General features: G+C 47.3%; 8 protein-coding genes and 1 non-coding gene; 6 read left to right on the forward strand and 3 right to left on the reverse strand.

The window, feature by feature from the left end:
* Positions 1-3,103: 3,103 nt before the first annotated feature.
* Positions 3,104-3,502, reverse strand: FFUJ_12567 (related to KP4 killer toxin; the record flags this gene model as incomplete). Its single annotated transcript, XM_023582188.1, has 1 exon — positions 3,104-3,502. One exon carries the CDS (start codon positions 3,500-3,502, stop codon positions 3,104-3,106), a length of 399 nt encoding a protein of 132 aa, XP_023434754.1.
* Positions 3,503-4,433: 931 nt separating this feature from the next.
* On the forward strand, positions 4,434-6,013 carry FFUJ_12568 (uncharacterized protein; the record flags this gene model as incomplete). XM_023582189.1 has 3 exons in its annotated part: positions 4,434-4,901; positions 5,333-5,682; positions 5,761-6,013. The coding sequence occupies 3 exons, from the start codon at positions 4,434-4,436 to the stop codon at positions 6,011-6,013; spliced, it is 1,071 nt and encodes a 356-aa protein (XP_023434755.1).
* Positions 6,014-6,770: 757 nt separating this feature from the next.
* FFUJ_12569 (related to acyl-CoA transferases/carnitine dehydratase) lies at positions 6,771-8,501 on the forward strand (the record flags this gene model as incomplete). The annotated part of the gene is made up of 1 exon (XM_023582190.1): positions 6,771-8,501. The coding sequence occupies one exon, from the start codon at positions 6,771-6,773 to the stop codon at positions 8,499-8,501; it is 1,731 nt and encodes a 576-aa protein (XP_023434756.1).
* A 489-nt stretch (positions 8,502-8,990) lies between these two features.
* On the forward strand, positions 8,991-9,959 carry FFUJ_12570 (uncharacterized protein; the record flags this gene model as incomplete). The annotated part of the gene is made up of 1 exon (XM_023582191.1): positions 8,991-9,959. The coding sequence occupies one exon, from the start codon at positions 8,991-8,993 to the stop codon at positions 9,957-9,959; it is 969 nt and encodes a 322-aa protein (XP_023434757.1).
* Positions 9,960-10,062: 103 nt separating this feature from the next.
* On the reverse strand, positions 10,063-11,795 carry FFUJ_12571 (related to aminopeptidase Y precursor, vacuolar; the record flags this gene model as incomplete). XM_023582192.1 has 6 exons in its annotated part: positions 10,063-10,245; positions 10,295-10,384; positions 10,435-10,823; positions 10,871-10,922; positions 10,971-11,634; positions 11,683-11,795. The coding sequence occupies 6 exons, from the start codon at positions 11,793-11,795 to the stop codon at positions 10,063-10,065; spliced, it is 1,491 nt and encodes a 496-aa protein (XP_023434758.1).
* A 925-nt stretch (positions 11,796-12,720) lies between these two features.
* On the forward strand, positions 12,721-13,491 carry FFUJ_12572 (uncharacterized protein; the record flags this gene model as incomplete). The annotated part of the gene is made up of 1 exon (XM_023582193.1): positions 12,721-13,491. The coding sequence occupies one exon, from the start codon at positions 12,721-12,723 to the stop codon at positions 13,489-13,491; it is 771 nt and encodes a 256-aa protein (XP_023434759.1).
* Positions 13,492-14,044: 553 nt separating this feature from the next.
* FFUJ_12573 (uncharacterized protein) lies at positions 14,045-14,864 on the forward strand (the record flags this gene model as incomplete). XM_023582195.1 has 2 exons in its annotated part: positions 14,045-14,705; positions 14,758-14,864. 2 exons carry the CDS (start codon positions 14,045-14,047, stop codon positions 14,862-14,864), a joined length of 768 nt encoding a protein of 255 aa, XP_023434760.1.
* A 228-nt stretch (positions 14,865-15,092) lies between these two features.
* FFUJ_12574 (uncharacterized protein) lies at positions 15,093-17,083 on the forward strand (the record flags this gene model as incomplete). XM_023582196.1 has 3 exons in its annotated part: positions 15,093-15,276; positions 15,327-15,912; positions 15,961-17,083. 3 exons carry the CDS (start codon positions 15,093-15,095, stop codon positions 17,081-17,083), a joined length of 1,893 nt encoding a protein of 630 aa, XP_023434761.1.
* A 101-nt stretch (positions 17,084-17,184) lies between these two features.
* Positions 17,185-17,300, reverse strand: FFUJ_r10. The gene has a single exon (XR_002792812.1). It is a non-coding gene; the product is annotated as a ribosomal RNA (ribosomal RNA).
* Between the last annotated feature and the right edge of the window lie 1,165 nt (positions 17,301-18,465).

Consider the following 18,465-nt stretch of genomic DNA (forward strand, 5'->3'; position numbering starts at 1 on the left):
CAAATTTGTTGAGAATATTGGTCATGTGGTCTCCACACTCTGGGTACAGGAAGCAAGTCATCTTAAGGGCCTAAATGCACAATCAAGCTGCTTTGTATTTGAGGTCATCATGATATCCGCAAATCCCTGGGGTGCCATCCCTTCGACGCGGACTTTGCTTATCTCGACCATGGCGAACGGTTGACTGTAGACTGGAATACATGTCACAACTGGCCAACGCGGAATATCGAACTGAACCAGCGATGCCGGAGCCAACGCCTAAGATAGAGTCGACAATACCGAACTGTGCGTGGTGTTTCTCCTACGCGGCTGCCACCACGTGAAACGTATAGCTAGGTATGAGGTCCTTAGTAGCATTCTCTTGATTCATTCATAAGTTTGTCTGACATTACAGACACTCGAGTTTAACTCGAACTAGTGTCCATCGGTGATGCTAGGGCTTTAATTCATGCTAATTGATGCATTATGAGAACAAGTTTCGGTTTTTACGTCGTCATGAGTTTGCACTTGGCTCTGATTATGGAGTCGCAGATCCAAGGACTCGGAAACAGTACTCTTCAAGTATCAAGTTTCTCCATATGCTTTATATAGAGTATTCATAAAAGATTCGTTAATTATTCAGCCCTTCTGCTTTCCGTTATACCTACTGTATTTTCAGCCTGACCTGAATTGAGGCAGTCCCTCTCGATTGCCTGGTACTGGTTTCCAGCGGGTGCTGCACGTTCTGTCATCGGTCTTTTTGGGGAGTACTATTCAAGAAGATCGGGGGCGTACGTTAGATACTCTTTTCTAGTGCTAACCACCGTCTCCAGTGCAATGGCTGTTGTGACATAAGGATCTCGCGTGGCGTCGACAATCCGTGCAGCATTGATCGGAGGTCTTGTGCCTTGAGTCTTCCTACGACCGATGTTAATCTTTCTTTAGTATGTAGCAGCTCATCATTTATATATCGTTGCGATTCAGGTGATTCTGTCTAGGAGAGTTCTAAACTCAGGTGACGCGGCCAAGGCTGGCTGCTTCGTTGTTGACGCGTAATCTTTTATCGGGAAGACACCCACTTTCCTTGATCCCCGCCCACTTTTGATTCAGCTTACGAATAACACTCTGCTATTCGGCTACTTGAGTCATGTAGTATGGGGTTTGGGCTTGACTTATAACCTGCCCGTATTTTCTACTTCTTGCAGCCGTACTGTTGCGACATCTGCTCAAGTAGAATGACAGCCAAGGCAGACGCTTCTGAGAGTGCCAAGCCAAAGTACAGACGTGCATCTGCTCGTAAGGTCCGAACAGGCTGCAGAACATGGTTAGTCTGAGAATCGCCAAGTGCAGTGAAGTGACCTATGCTAACCTGATCGTTGTAGCAAGTAAGTCCGCGAACCCATCGGCTTCGGTTCGTTCCGGGACAACCTGCAAGATAAGATTGCTTACTACCTAGATAGGATCCGACACATAAAATGCGATGAAAGTCGCCCTCAGTGCCGTCGCTGTCTCACTCATGGAGTGATCTGTGATGGTTACGCGCCAATCAAGCCAAAAGTCTCACCGAAAAAACGGGACCAAGAGAAGAGTACGGTGGAGGCCTGTCAGGATTGTGACGCACTGCCTCCAGCTATCTGCTATGCGCCTTTGTTCCCCCCAGCACTCTTGAAGAAACAATGTTCGATGCCCAGGCGCAACCAAAGTGTTATCGTTCTAGAAGAACTGCATCATTCGGCGCTTCCCCTATCTTTGGCGTCCCGTGTCGCAGAGAACCCAGATTCAGAGCTGGCCCCGATTAAGAAACAGCTGCCACTTCGAAATGACACAAAGCTTCCGAGTATTGCCGAACTCGTTCAATGTACTACGATATCGGCGACATCCAACCAAGGGTCTATACCCCGGGTTAATCAAGGCTTTTCACTACCAAAACTTGCCGATTTCTTGATAGAATCGGCCGGATCATCGCGTTTAATATCCCTGGATCGATCTTGTCACGGAACAGACTACGATGGCAGCGTCCTTCTTCCACGTCTCCGCCAACCCTTTCGCGGTCCGCTATAGTCCGATAAAGCTATTACATACATCAGGATGTAGGGCCACTGAGAGCGGTGAGAAAGGTTAGAGGCTCATGTTCGCGACGCCGTTCAGGAGTGGGAGACGCTGCATTATGTGCCCAATATCTTCACCAGCTCACGTGCCGCTCATGAGAGATAGAGTTGGAAAGAACTTTAGCAGAACAATGGCTTACATCTTAATTAGAAGGGTATTATACTAACTTTGAAGGCAACGGAACATTTGGCACCCACTGAAGGTCCGCATTGAGGTTATCCACAATTAGGAAATGGATAGACTGCTCCTCAAGGACAGTTGTACGCTATGCATCATCAAAGCCGGGGTCAAAGCGGGCAACCTGAATGCAAAGGGATTCGATCATTAACATGACAAAGGGGGAAAAAAGACCGTAGCGGTTTCTCTAGCCATGAGGCTACAGCAACATATTGAGTCGTGTCCCCAAATACGAAAGAGATAGCGCCTAATGTCTAATACCTATCTATGAGTGAGTCTGTATCATGTTGTTGCCTGGTAGAATTTGGTTTTTTTGACTGATATGATTTTGGTGATGAGTCACGAGCTCGATGAGTATGTGTTGTCTTGCCATGAAGCTTTGAAGTCATTCAGCGATGGACGCGTACCGAACTTGATCAACCTATGTTCCCTTTAGGATCGACTAAGTGCCAGTGTGAAACGTTCTGGAGATTTCACTTTAGGCACGCGTGTACCCAACAAATACAGATAGGGTAGGGTTATCATCTGTACTCATCACTAATGGTATCAGATGCCCTTCCAAAAAATTTCATTATGAGCGAGAAAGCCCTGCGAGCAGATTTATGATTGTAGTGATTCCATATCTTTCAAGAAGCTAGAGCTTTTTGTACTCATACCGGAAAGTCTTTGGTTATTTTCTACAAAAGATAGGATAGTCTAGGAAGCTAAACTATGAGAGAATCGAACGATATTCTGTCAAATCTACAGATTTGATAAAGAATGTGTCCTCGGAAACGTGTGCGACGAGGTGACTTTCGAGAGAAATTGCTGATGACAGCTGCCTTCACCCGCTCAACACCTAGCAAAGTCCGTTGCAGTTCGTCTTGGAGACGTAGTTCACAGTGAGCATTCCGTGAGACTTGATATCGTTGTCGCTAGGGTAGAACGCCGGAACGCTTCCGCACTTGGCGCATCCATGGTTGACCAGCTCCTGGAGAAGCTTCTTAATGTCCTTGCCAGGAAGGCCACCAGTGTTCTGGAGGAAAGCACAGAATCCGGTCTTGTCCAGAGCCTGCCAGCAAGCGATGTGCTGGCCGTTGTAATACCACTTGTTGTCGTTCAGGCCCTGGGCGGTTTGGAGGAGGCCAGTCAGCTTGAAACCAGCGTTGGCGCAGTTGCTGCTGCCGTGGCAGTTGATGCCCTCGGCAGAGGCACCAAGAGCAAGGACGGCGGAAGCGAAGAGAGTGGTGAACTGCATTCTGAATTGCACTTGTTAGTAGGGGGTAGTTTATGTTGACAGGAGCTCTGACTTGAAATTGGTTCTTAGTGAGTTTCGATGGACTTGGCCGAGTTTGATGAGCTTTGTAGCTTTTGCGAGATGATTGAGAGTGCTGTGAAGTTGAGACGTTGGATTCTTAGCAGGAACTATCATTTTATTTATACTTAACTCCCTCTCGCTGAGTTGTTAATACACATGCGAAGACAAATATGCTATGGGTACTATCCTCGGCATGTCGCTCACAGATTCATCCCCAAGGCCACGGCAGATGTCGTAGATTCCAGTCCTGCCGCAAAAGTGCTTTGGATCATCACAGGAATGAGGCTATCGTATGTTCCATGTATGGTTCGGCCGCCAGCGGCATTTGGGTTTCCTCGACCATTCCTCTTTGGTAATATGTTTGTAATGCTTCATAAGCCGCAGACATATTATAAAGCTCGTATATGTAACATTTAATTACGTATCTGCAGTGCTACAGCTATTCATCTCTGCATACATCATTAATGTCTCTGTCGTTTCGAGAAGGTCCAAATAGCATGTGCTTCATTTTATACGCCGATTCTTACCTCATTGCAAGCCGATCCATTCTTATTATTCTTTCTTTACTCTGTACTTACCAGATAAGATCTATGACTGCAAAAAGTCGAGATCTTATTTCTCTCGAAAACACTATATATTCTGTTTAAATATATAATCACCGTATGTAGAGCGCATTCTGGAGTATCCCGTAGATCAATTTCTATCCAATCGGCGTAAGCCGACTTCGTACTTCTCGGCAAGCTGGAGCCTAATATACGGAGTAGTGGGTCAATCATCAATTTTCTGTGTGGCCAGACAAAGTTCCCTCAGCTCGGACATCGCTGCATCTGCATCATCACATTCTTGAACACAAAGACCTTCGTATTCGACAATGGAGACCGCATATCAAAGTGACCTTCCTCTTCCGCCCGAGATCGTCACCCTGATATGTTCGACTCTCCCGAAACCCGACCTGCTTCGCTTGAGATTGGTTACTCATAGATTGCATGATGCAGCGACTCCGTTCGCTTTCAGGACGTTTTACCTTCGAGCTTATGGAACCGCGGCAACGAATTTCAGTTCCATTGCAACATCAGCTCGTCTAAGGAACTACGTTAAGGAAGTAACCATTGACACGAATATTGGCCAAGATTATGAATACGCCTCCAACGAGTCCTATGAATTTCCCATTGGCTTCTTCAACGCCATTCCTTCCCTGCGCTACTTCTACAAGCTCACTAAGCTACATTTGAGGTCCAGCAAATATTGCGGGAATAACAAAAGAGAATTTGAATGGGCGTGGATCGAGGAAGACTGGCCATTTCGGTGGAGAATCCTTGATACTATTTCTCACTGCATGGTGGGATTATGGACACGGACAAAGCAAGTCGAATAGATGAGAGGGCGAACCTTCATGATTTCAAAGCTAAGTATCTAGATGATGGCACAGAGTTCGTCGCTGGGGTGCCAGAGCACCTCCAAGAGCTCACTATTTCCAACTTGGCCGATTATCATGATCCCAATCTGGCTTCTTCAAAAGCTTGGCAGCAATCACTCCGCCTGCCTCACTTGCAAGGCTTGAAGCTCTTGGTTACTACAGAGTATCACAGATCGCAACACCAGATTCGCTTTCCCCAAGAGAGGCACGAATTCTTCCAGAAGCTCACCTCAACTTGGCTAACACCAAGTCTGGGGGATTTTCTCAGAACTTTATCTCTTTACTACACTGAGTACTGGGGCTGATTCCCCAGAATGAATCTCTATGAGATTGGAATGCTACCTCGACTCAAGGTTCTAGCTCTTGGGCAATATGTCTTTACTGATAAGCGACAAACAGACTGGATTGCAACTATCGGAGAAAGCAATGCAAGTGGTGCTCTACAAGAGCTCTATCTGGATGACTGCCCTATCTTATTCAAAGCCCGTCAACACAGCCCCCTGACCAGTGACGGATACCCCGATCCGCGCGCTGTCATGAAGGATAATTATGCTACTGCTGTAACCAAAGAGTATGACATCAAATGGCACAATGTCCTTGAAACCTGGAGAGGACGTATGAAAAGGCCTCAAGAAGTTCATCATGGGCCATGGCGATTGATCGTCCCAATGGCCGAGTGCCAAAGCATTGATAGAATACGAAGGTTTTGTCAATCTCAGCAGCGATGAGCTGAGTCCAATGTTTAGGGAAAATGTTCACAGCAACTTTTGCAAACCTGCAGGCGTGGAGGTCAGCAATACCAAGGAGCCAGTATTGGCTCGGAGATACCTCATGGTGCGGGATTGCTACAACGAAGGACAGCACGAATGCAGTATCTTAAGTATGATATCGGCATGTGCTGGTCATGGGATAATCCATATCCGACCTGGGGAAGAAGTCGACCAGACGACGGTTGGGCACCAGAAAAGGAGACGGTCGGATTGGGTGATGCGGCGTACGAGCTACTCATGGCAACTATTCGGGACAGGACTTAAGGGGACGAGAAATAACGAAACGGAGAATGATACTTTGTTCAGATTCTGATAGTGAGATTTACTTTTAGAAAGTATTACCGATGTCATTTGAGCCTAACAGATTGAAAGATGCTACCAATTTCGTTCCTATAATTCTGAATCTCTTAATTCTGTATATCCATCACGCTTCAGTATTTGATCCCATCAACGTCATGCATCGCAGTTGCACCACTACAAGGGGCAATATCCCCATCGGACAATCCAATCTCCGAGTACTAGTCTCGATTTCTTCTTCTTCATCTTCCAGAAAATTTCTACATCTTTTCCTGTGCGGAAGTGTCCGCGTTTCTCCACTCTACTGTTCCGTCCCTGCGTCATCGTGGAGAAGATGCAACAAATCAGCTGCTCGTCCCTGGAAATGCCTTTTGTCGTGGCGGGTTTTTGAGCCTCATGTTGCAATTGCGTGGAGATGGAATTCCACTTATTCTTCCTATGTCCGATCTCCGCTCGCGCTCGCGTTTAAGACTGCCGACTAGGAGTTCTGTCCATCGGGGGCCTATTATGGAGATGGTGACGATGCATGATTTCTGTGGAGTTGAAAAATGGAATCCCTGGAGGTTGAAGATTTGTGACCGAGAACTCGTCGTTACACCGACTTTAACATCATTCTGAAGTAATAAAAGTCAGGCATCCGACCATAGTCCAAGCTATCTACCCCATCTGCATCTTGACCTGCCTCACCTCTTCACTTGCTACTCCTAATCTCGCAGCCCTCAATATGTCACAAGAACCCAGAATCCCGGATGTATACGGTCCCGGTACTCATTTCGACCGCACATTCGTCCCCGTTCCCCAAGACACACAACGCATCTTCCGTCTCATCGCCTCTCAAACACCCGGCTTCACCCAAGATGATTCCATCCTTTCAAAGGTCAGATTCACTGGCGATGAGTTCCCAGTCATCTCCGGTCCTATAAAGGCTGTCTCAGTAGCTGCCGCTCTGCATGCCATGGCTGGTGTAGTAGCTGACGAGATCCTTACTCTTCGAGGTGTCGAAAACAAGGAGCGAAGAGTGACTGTCAATACAACACATGCTGGACTTTGGTTTGGCAATATCGCTACTGCATATGTTGGTGGCAAGGATGCCCTTGCGTTGGCCAAGTCTGGAGAACTAAAGACGCTGTTACCAGATTGGGAACGAGGATGGGTTGAAACACCTCTCAAGTATCGTACCACAGGGCTTTATCCTACCTCTGATCCTGATGTTTGGTACTCTCTTCATGGGTCCATGAACGCTGAGCCAGTCCTCAAGTCTATTGGCGTCGACCCATCCGAGGCCATCACCTCCAATGAAGAAGCAGCCGCGCATATCACAAAGTTCACAAGCAAACTCTCACCTGAGAAGCTTGAGTTCACAAATCTTGTCAACGGCAACTGCGGCAGTATCTGCTTCACACCCAAGCAATGGAATGAAAGCGAAATGGGCAAGTCACTCGCTGCTCATCCTCTCATCAATGTCAAGGCTCAACCCCAAGCTATCCCTACACCTCCCGTTGCGTTCCCTCCTCTTGATCCAGCCGATAAGCGCCCGCTAGCCGGTATCAAAGTCGTCGAGATGACTCGTGTTATCGCAGGTCCGCAAATCGGCACGATACTTTCCAGCTTCGGCGCTGATGTTATCAGGGTCAATCCCCCTCACTTACCCGATATCAACATTATGCAACTCACTCTCAACGCTGGAAAGCGTACCATCGCTATTGATCTGCGGAAACCCGAGCATGCAGCTATCATCAAGTCTCTTATAGCCCAGGCAGATGTATTCATCCAAGGCTTCCGTGTGAACAAGATGCCGAAGTTTGGCCTTGGATTGAACGACATCCTCAAGATGGCTGGAGAGCGAGGTCGTGGTATTGTTCACGTTTCGGAGAACTGTTATGGCCCTGATGGATATTATGCCGAGAGACCTGGCTGGCAACAAATTGCTGATGCGGTGGCAGGATCAGCATACGTCACTGGTCGTTCTCTCAACTTACCTAACAACGAAGCTGTCCTGCCTTCTCTACCTGTTAGCGACATGACTACTGGCGTTCTCGGCGCAGTAGGTGCTCTTCTGGCCCTTCGCGATCGCGCCACCAAGGGCGGAAGCTATGCTGTTCACGCATCTCTCGTCGCCGTCAACGCGTTCGCTCTTCGATCCGACGTCGGTCTCTACTCACCCGAAACAGTCGCCGAATGTGCTAAGCGTTTCCAGTGGGCAGAAATGAGAGGATCGCATCATGTTCTTGATCTTATGATGACGGTCTGGGATGGATGGAAGAGAGTCCTTGGTAGGGAGTTGGCGGAAGACGGTGGATGGTACCAGAGCTTTGAGACAAGCGCCTTTGATGGAAATAGACTGAGTATCCTGAAGCCCGTTGTTAGTTTAAGCGATGACGAGGTGACGCCGAGATGGAAGACGCCCAGTGTACCTTACGCTTATGAGAAAGCTGAGGCCGTCAAGTTTCAGTAAAAGGATTGCTTGAAGGTTATAGAAAAAGCGGAGTGTAACAATACCTATAGCGATAAGACGTAAGACATGTATTATTTTTGATAGCGAATTTATGTTAGTCTTACAGTGATTTGCTGTCGTGAGCAATTGGAACATGTATTACAGACGCATGACAAAGACTGTCCCATTTTAGCGTCGGGTTTGAGGCGGGTACCCGTAGGGTCACTTCCAACTTCAATTAGTACAACTGGTACTTGGAGCTACGTTTCTTATGATGCGAATGCCAATACCCGGTCTTTTTCGTATTTGAGATGGCTCGATTTGCGGTCAGTCACTTGCCGACTTCATCTTTAATGTTACACCTGGTAGCGATTGAAATCGCCAAATCTCCAAGCAATACTGAAGCAAAAAGCTCTCGATACTGATTCTCTTACTTCTACTACCTGTGCTACTGCCCAGGCGTTGATCCTCAATCCCATCCAACACGTGAATCGGCTTGTTCCAGCAGCGATGAAAGACACGCCGACTCCACATATAACAACGAGAATCGCTTACATACGCACCATCATCGACAAAGACAAAGAAGTAGAATACTACGAGGGCTGTTGGTTCAATCTCAAGATGCTTCTATGGTCATGGGTTGGCCAGAAAGTTCATAACGACCCCGCTGGAACTGGCTCTCCACGACTTCGCACCTCACCTCCACCTGGTCTACGACACCACTACATCATCGGCCATTCCAATCCTGTTGACGCTTTTGTGCTCGAATGGCTCCTAGAGAACTCCAAGCTCGATAGTTGGAGGATGTCTCGCGAGGATTTTGAAGTTTACCTTTCTGAGGCGCAGATGAAGGACTCAGCAAACAAGGAACTTCTTCAAAAGCTTGAACAAGAGCGCGTAAAGGTCACGGTAGTCGACTCGTTCATTCCGACCAAATCTGATACACAAGATTTGTGTGATAGAGTGATGCTCACTAAAAGCGATTACGTTCTTGAAACATATCTAGAAAGAGGTTCGAGCTGTTGGATAACATCAAATGTGCTCTACCGCGACTCTCTTCGCCATGGCCATCCCCAACGCTACAACACTGAAGAGCTCTCACAGCGATACTATGGTAACAGACTCAAAAATAAGATGGGTCATACCAGGTCATCATGTTCATATCCCCATGGCAAATCCGACGCTTGGAAAATCGATCACGCAGAAGATTGGAAGAACTACAAGTGCGAATCTTGCGGGCAGAGATGTAAGCGCAGTAAAGGGTGTAAAGTGACGGGCGAAGATTGGGCCAAGAGGAAGGATGTGATAGCGTGGGATGAAGGGGTTGATACGTCTGCCCCGAGACCGCCTGAGTTTGAAAGGGACTGGAGAATCTTGACGGCGGAAGACATATGTAACTATTGGAGTACCGATCCAATATCGTGTGAGAGGTTTAGAAAGTGGAAGTGGAGGTCTGTTGACACGTTCACAGGCGAATAAGGTTGTGCGCCGAATGCGCTCGGATTTTTTTCTCTATCAACAAACTACTCCTCATAACTCATCACGTCATTTTATAATCAACTCAACTTCTCCAGATAGATTTCTAAATCTCGTGAATACCGCACCCTAAGTGACGAATGCCCATCGCCTCAAGCTCGTCGATTTGAGCCAGGTCAGGTCCGACACTTCGCTCCTGGAGACCCTGCAACGAAGAGGCAGTAGTCTTGGTCTTGGGGATGAGCTTTGTTCCTCTATCGTCGAGGACAGCCAGGATGTGTGCAGCAGCCTGTTTGCGTTAGAGTCACAAGTAGCAATTCCATGAGTATAAGGCTTACCTTGGCATTGATGGTGAGGGTCTTGGAATCAGGGTTGTCAATGGTGTCGCAAGCCTGGTGGTAGCAAGGATCCTGCGCAACAGCCGTGCCCTAAACCTTGGTTAGTTGTTGTAGAAGCATAATAGAATAAGTCAACCTACAGTATGCAAGAAACCAAAAGGCTTGTTCAAGTTCTGCCAGAAAGGCGCATAGTCACTACCATTGGTCAAAACAGCAGGTGTAACCTCAATTCCCTGGCTCTCAAAGTATTCTGTGAAGATCTTCTCCGTGACCTCAGAACCCTTGGGAGCTTTAGATCCATGAGAACTTCCGTCAGTATCAGCAACGCCGAAAAAGCCTTTGGAAACCATATCGAAATTGAGATAGACGAGAAGGTTGTTGACATCCTTGGCGGGAAGAGTGGAGGTGTAGTGCTTGCTGCCGAGGAGGCCGTTTTCTTCGGCGCCCCACCATGCAAAGCGGATCTTGTTCTTGGTCTTGTACTTTGAGAGGGCGAGGAAGAGTTCGAGGATGAGGGATGAGCCGGAACCTAACTGTGTTAGTGGACCCATGATAGAGCGCGGCAGGGTGACATACCATCATCATTGATACCGGGACCGGCCTGAACACTATCAAGATGGGCACCGAGCTGGATAGCCATTAGTATGACTATTGGTCATTGAAGAGAATGACAAACCATGATGACATTACGGGGATCACCGCCCTTAGTCTCAGCAATGACATTCTGGGTAATCCTCTCCTCGATGGTCTGCGTCTGCTGAAAATGCGCTGTAACAGTCTCACCAGCCTCGATCCTCTCCTTGATCTTCTCTCCATCCACAAGATTGATAAAGCCAGCTGGAACATGCTTCTCAGGATCAGGCTGACTAAGAGAACCAGCAGTAACATTCGTGGTGAGATCATGGTAGATGATGACAGCGGATGCACCAGCTGCAGCAGCAGGGATCACTCTTCCAGCAAGTGTTCCGCCGGTAGGACAGCGGAAGCGCTGGACGAGTACGATTTTACCCTTGACGTCGAGATCATCGTATGATGAAGCGTCGCAACCTGCTGCGCCTTCGGGACCGAGCGTGATCTCGGCGGTAATGCCTTCTTCGGAGGTTGAGGGGGAGTAGGTCAGGCCGTAGATGTAAACAGGCGTGTCGTCGACCTTGAGCTCAATTGAGTCTACAAAGGCAAAGAGCGCGGGAAAGTTTTGCTTCCAGACCTTGGCGGTCTTGACTTTTGAGATGCGCTTAAAGATGTAATCGACTGAAGCGTCGTATCCGGGAAGACCGAAGGCTCTGTTACCACCGTTGGCAAAGGCAATGTCGTTGAAGGCCTGGAGGTTTGACATGAGACTGTATCATGTTAGCGTATCTCTAGTGTAAGAAACCGGGGACAATTACTTCTTGGTCTTCATGTCAGCCTGGATCTTCTTCGACTCCAGCTTATGAGTCTTGGCGAGGCCATGGCTGGGAGCCAGCGCCAACAATGTGGCGACACCAGTGCTGAACTTCATGTTGACGATGTACGATAGTTGAACTGGTAGTGGCAACGAAAGCGGGGAGTAGCACAAAAGGCGAAGAGTCTCTATTTATACAGATAAACAAGTCACGCAATCAGAGGCAATCGCAATGCCAAGAAAGACAATCCGTGGCGGGGAATCATGACGAACACAAGTTCACGGAAACAGTTTCGCTTCTGGAAGGTCATATCTAGCCAAGCAGCTACTATGATGATCGCCAGCGGACTTATTCAGTGGAGGCCTTATCGCTAGCGGTGACGACTCCAAGGCACTTTTGCTTGCACCAACGAGAGTCGAACATTTACTGCACTAAAATGTGACCAAGCCCGATCGACGTTGCACCAGGTGAGGGTCATCTTGGCAAAGAACGATAACCCCGCGAGACCAAGAGCACCAAAAGCTTTTAATTGGGCAATGGCGAGTTTTTTCTTGAGGTTGCACTGTTTTGGAAGGTGGATGAAGACTTTGGGGACAGGGATCATGAACCATATGAATAAGCTTAAGATGCAAAAGTTCCTAGTGCACGCTAGACGGGTTTGGGCGACGATTGATGTGTCTCTTGCTTCGACATAGCAAGTGCATTGTTTAGATGGCATCATGTTCATCGAACTACGATAAATTGTGTTCCTGGCCTTTGTGCCGTAAGCTATTTTTTGTCCGCTCATATTTGAGATATACTGCTCTTGTTCAGTCCCCCAAAGAATCGCTCGCCCTTTGTCGGCACAAAGTTCTTTGACAATTTGAAGACATGATGCTAAATATGAGAACAGATCACAAAATTGCGCGAACGCATCTAGTCTTTTAGTATTTAAGGGCCTGGGCTTCCGATTATTCTGTCTGTTCTCTGCCTTGTTGACTAACATCAGAATTACTAGTACCAAACAACAACAAATTCAAAATCACAGCGACACTTTGCACCATGGATCATTACAACTCTCTTACCAGACCTGTCAAGGAGGAGTCGGAAGGTTATCCAGTTCGACGATCGGATCTCGAGGCCGATAAGGACTTCGATGTTCTGTCGTTCATTGAGTCTTATTCTGACGGGCATGAAGTTGGTCATGAAATGAAGGATGCGGAATACCGTAAGCAGGAGGAAAGGCTAATGGATTTAGTCATCGATTTCGTTCGCAGGGAGGCTACTGATGAGAATGGTTTGATCGCCACCGTCAATCCTCATCCTAAGCTCTCGATTGCACACGATTTAGTGTCATTCCTCTTGGACCGCAAAGCTGCAACTTCTCACCTCTTTAGGCGTCATCCGATCCCTTCAAGCACTACCCCTCAGCCGTTTCCCCTCAACATGTTCATGGGTAAATGGACATCATGGACAAGTTTCACTCTATCAAAATCCAAGGAATTTCAACCAGGCAGTCGACAATGCTGTCAGATGATGAAACCTGGGGATATCGAAGTCATCACGGTTTCGAATGAGAAGTTCGTACAACTGATGAGTCTCCTAACCGGAGACGAGCTGCTGATGATGACAATTTGGGAGACGCCCGATTCTTCGAGATATGTGAGTCCTCATCTGGAGATAATGAAACCTAACTTTGGTTTAGTGGAAGAGCGCGGTGAGAGAGTCATTGCTTGGAGAGTTCACGGACTCGATACCTCGTACTACATGGACAGACTGGGATATCGCATTCCTGACATGGTTTGGCCTCTTCAGGAGGTTAGCAGGACTTGATAATGCAATCCCTCTTGGGTCTTAGCAGCAGACTAGCCATTAGTAAGAAAGCACGGGCGTGGCAATAAATTATAGATCACAATAGACTTTTGAAGTATGGGCTTAGACCTTGAAATACATCAGTGCACATATAGAAGCAACATATTATAAGGCATAGACAAGACACCTAAGTACTAGTCGATAAGAGCAACGCCACTAAGGAACTCAAGTATAAAAGCAAAGATATCTAGATGTGCGCGAAGTTAGTTATAACACATTATATAGGATGAGTGACTCTTATCTCCAGTACAAGACTATATGCTAATGCCACGACACTGAAGAACGCCGAGGGATCTGCACAAGAACTTTAGTCTCTCTTGTGAACTATACCGTCGGTCCGTAGGACATTCACCTCATGCATTGTGAAGTCTCACGTCAGCAATTCTTGCTCAAAGTTGGTGAATTATTAATTCCCCAATTTCGGTGATTTCTAATCATATGCATTATATATTGTTCAAAGGTCAAATGAATTTCATGCATCTGAAGTGAGAAGTACCATATGAATACCATCATCATGTTCATCTATCGGATCAAAACTTTTGTCTTTCTTATGACCCTCTTCTGTGGCAGTTGTAAAGCTGAGAGCAACGGATTGCCATTTCCTGCGCGAAAAGTCGCTGGCATAACAGTCGTCAATACGCCAATTGTTCAAGATGCTGAAGCATTTGCGTTGAAGCATAGTACCTACCCCATCTACAAGCACGTCATGCGGTCGTGGCTCTACGGAGTCCTCATGATCAATGCCAACGAAACCCTCAGCGATAGTGTCGACCTCGAAGTTCACGCTGTCGCTACCCTCTTGCACGACCTTGGCTGGGACACGACAGAAGCGTCGCCCATCATCAGCGCTGATCGTCGGTTCGAAGTCGACGGGGCTTTCGCAGCACGCGACTTCATACAAGAGCACCACCATGGAAAGTTTTGGCATGAGAGGAATGTCCAGCTCGTGTGGGATGCGATCGCGCTTCATACAGAAAGGTCTATATCATATTTCAAGGAACTTGATGTGCAGGTTGTATCGAAGGGCATTGCAATGGACTTTTCGGGACCGGCTTATGGCGTCTCGGAGGAGAAGTATTCTGCAATTGCCAAAGCTTTTCCGAAAAGTGATCTCAAAGACAGTGTCAATGACACTATCATCTGGCTTTGCGACACGAAGCCTCAAACGACATATGGTGAGTAATTCTGCTGCCTATTGCGTGGCCTCTACTGATACGTATGTTGCAGACACTTGGATGCAACCTTTTGGGGAGAGATACGTTGAAAAATATGACCCGACGGGCAAACAGAGAATTGATTTGATCTTCCAGAATCTTACGACTGGGAATAATTAGTTGATGCCTGGAACAGGAACACGCTCCCTTTTTGTAATACGAGGCGTGTTTCAAAACTAGCGAGCGAGTGGGGGCGATTATTATACGATGCAGCCAATCCTTGAGTAGCGGCTGTGAATTTCTCCGCTGAGCCACGGTCATTCGGCCAAGGTAGCAGTCAGATAAATACCGAGCCCTGAGTTATTAAATATTTAACCGTTTATTCATACTTGCATGGCATATTTCATAATGCAGCTGACTGACCGGAAACCCTTGCTTCGAAGGTTAAATCCGGGCGATCAATCAGCCACTCAACAGCGACTTCTCAACGATGCGCGTATCCCCGGAATCGGGCAATGGTTTTTCGACCATGAGACGACACAGGATTGGCTGAGCGGGACTCGCGGTCGCGTGCTTTGGCTCCATGGACGAAGTATCTCGCCTTCTTCCATTACTTCTCTGTGCCTGGCTAACGACTATCAGGCGCAACTGGCAAGACTTTCATCACCTCGAATACCATGAGCCGTATTCTAGATGATCAGATCCTACCAAACACCGGAGCCGCCGTATACCATTTTGGTCGGCATGAGCTGCAGTTCAACCTCGCTGACTACAACCTTGCGCTTCGCTCAATCACTAGACAGTTGGTATCGCAACTTTCGGAGAAATCTACCTTTCCAATCCAAGTTTTGGAGACTATTGACGATGGCTTGGGAGATGCCGTAAGTGCCGTGACTATACTGCAGCTGCTGGCTTCTGAATTCCGTAGGATTGTTATCATCCTAGATGGGGTCGACTCCTCAAATGAGGTCGGCTTGCGTGAGCTGATGGAACTTCTGCTGAAAGAAAAGACCCAATTGCAAATGATGCTGACCAGTCGGGATCCGCCTTCACACGCCCTTTCTAACGCCTTTGGCATCAACACGATCGTAGCTCGCGCTACCGACGAGGATTTGAGTCTGTATCATGCGAGAGCCATTGACGAGGCACCTGTCGGTGCAGAGGTGCTGGACGATTCCCATACTAAGCTTTTTCCATATCAGAAACTCATGGAGATGGCTGACGGCCGGTAAGTCTTGCTGCGTATTTGCGGTAGCATCCGCTAAAGGTCTACTAGGTTTCTTCCTATCATACCGACTTGGTCGAGCAACATCGCATCACAACCGACCACGACTTTTCTCAATCTGGTAGAGTCCTGGTCATCAAACTCTAGTATAGATGTCTCCCAAGCCTTTTGCAGAGCTCTAGTCAACAGGATCGAAACTTCAAAGCATTCAGACATGGTCCTCTGCTCGCTTTACTACCTGGTCCATGGCGAAGAAAACGGATACACGCTTACTCCATCGATGCTGTGGGAAGCTCTCATCGCTTGGGGAATCAGAGACGAAGATAACACAGTGTTTACTCTTACACAAATCTCGGACGCCTGCTCCGACTTTGCCTTTATCGACACGACAACGAAGGTTATGAAGTTGCGGTCTCCATTGCTACTGGACTACTTACGAAATGAAGTGTTTGGCGATAAATACCATGCGCGCCACATCAAAGCGACATTTCTGTACTTGACAAGAAGCGACCACGAAGGCGCGTGCAGGTCATCTCAAGAGCTCAAAGAGAGATTGAAAGCACATCCGTTTCTTTGCTATGCCGCCAGAACCCTTTCACCAAGCCTTGCAGCTTTGCCGTCACTGCTTTACGACAGAGACTTCTTAAGAATGACAACTTCACATCGGTCGGTAGACTCTTATCTTCAAGCTGCCGAAGCATGGCCGTACATTGATGAAGAGAGCTATGATGAGTTCGAGGCTGAGGAAGAGAGATGGCATTGCTATACGAAAGGATATAGTCCCCTCCACCTCGCTGCTCATTTTGGAGCCAGGGAGACCCTGATCCAGTCGCTTGTTGATCGCGGTGACAACATTGAGGCTCAAGCGGCGAACGGACAAACAGCGTTGCATATCGCAGCTGAGATTGGAGATTCATCACATGCACTCAAGCGGTTGTTGGAATGCGGGTCCAATGTCGCTGCGGTTGATGAAGATGGGCTTACACCTTTGGCTCATGCGATAGTATATGGGTGCTTGGAATCGGTCAGACTGCTCATTAGCCATGGTGCAGATATTAATGCCCTAGATGAGGAGGATTTATTAGAGTGCTCTCGCGAGAAACCCGATATTGCCGAGTTTTTAGTTGGGCTCGGGGTTGAGATGCCAGTAGAAGAGTCAGAGCCAGAAGCATAAAAAGAAAGTGCCAGCAAGAGAATACTGCACTGCATAGTGATAAATCGTTCTAATCGTTATACCTTATCGTTAATTAACTATGATTAGCTCAACGGCAAAAAACATACAACACCGGGGATTCGCTGGTCGTCACCGACCCAACTACTAATCCAGCGCTTCGCAGCTTGACTATGGGAGAGCGGACGGGATCCCGTATTTTCTACGAGCTTTGGTCGTATGTACCAGTCAGTCACCAGTCGCAGCTTATATCGACTGCGCGTAGCTACATCCTCTTGTGTTGGCGGCCAATGGGGGCCATTGATTTCTGACATGCTACCCCCCAGGTGCAGCCGAAGTGAGAGATGCAACCCCAACAGCGTCGATTGATTTTACCATTTGCGTAAATCTCCACTCACCAGATATTTATATTCATCATTGACGGTGGCGCCCAATTGCTGCAGTGTCCCCCCATTGATTCATCCTGACAGGTGGCATTGAGGTAATTCTTGGATATAAGATAGAGACTTCATGATACTGCGAGAGTATACAAATCCTCATAGGCTCTAGCAAATGCAAGTCTGCAATACTAGTTACTGAGCTCAGCTTGATAACTCTTTTACCTAACACTTTTCAGAGGAACCAACAAACCATCCCATATAGCAATTACTCATGTTTTGTACGAAAATAGGGGAAGGCACTAAAACGGTAAGGGGCTGTTCAATAGCAGGTGACCAATAGGGTGACGTGAGACGGAGAAGACTGGGGCTGCGTTACCCTGTAAGATGTACCCACCTACAGGCTACTGGTGATATTCTTGCTCCCTTGGATTCTTAAGCTCATAGATTGTCGCAGTATCGTCTTAACAATTAACTAATTTGACTCGGACATATCTTAGACTTCGAGAAATAAGTTCAAGTTTATAGCCGCAAGAATGAGATGATATTCGCACTCACTCTCGGGCCTTTGAGGTCTAAACCATTTTGGCCAAATAGATTATTCTACCTTTTAAGGACATAGTGCAGCATTTTGGACATCAGTGAATTCAAACATCACTATCGGATCTCAAATTGCTGAGACTGACTTGTATGTACTGTGTATCTATATTCTAAACCAGCGTTGTATCCATAGCTATATATCGTCCCTCATGAAATTACCTCTATTTATTCCTCCGTGGCCCATTCGTGTACATTGTTAACGAGAACCGAACTAATAATAGACAAACCTCCCAAACTCCTTCAACATCGCATGATTACTCCATGTATTGAGAGCCCGAAGGATCCTCAATTCCTTCTTCATGTCTTATGCAGATTGTTGTCAGGAACATTTCGTGTTTGCGAAGACTTTTCAACTCACCGTTTGTAGTGCCTTTCTAGTAGATCCTTGCGATGGAAACGTCTTTGACA

This window comes from Fusarium fujikuroi, chromosome FFUJ_chr08, assembly GCF_900079805.1.
Source record: "Fusarium fujikuroi IMI 58289 draft genome, chromosome FFUJ_chr08".
Lineage (NCBI taxonomy): Eukaryota > Fungi > Ascomycota > Sordariomycetes > Hypocreales > Nectriaceae > Fusarium > Fusarium fujikuroi.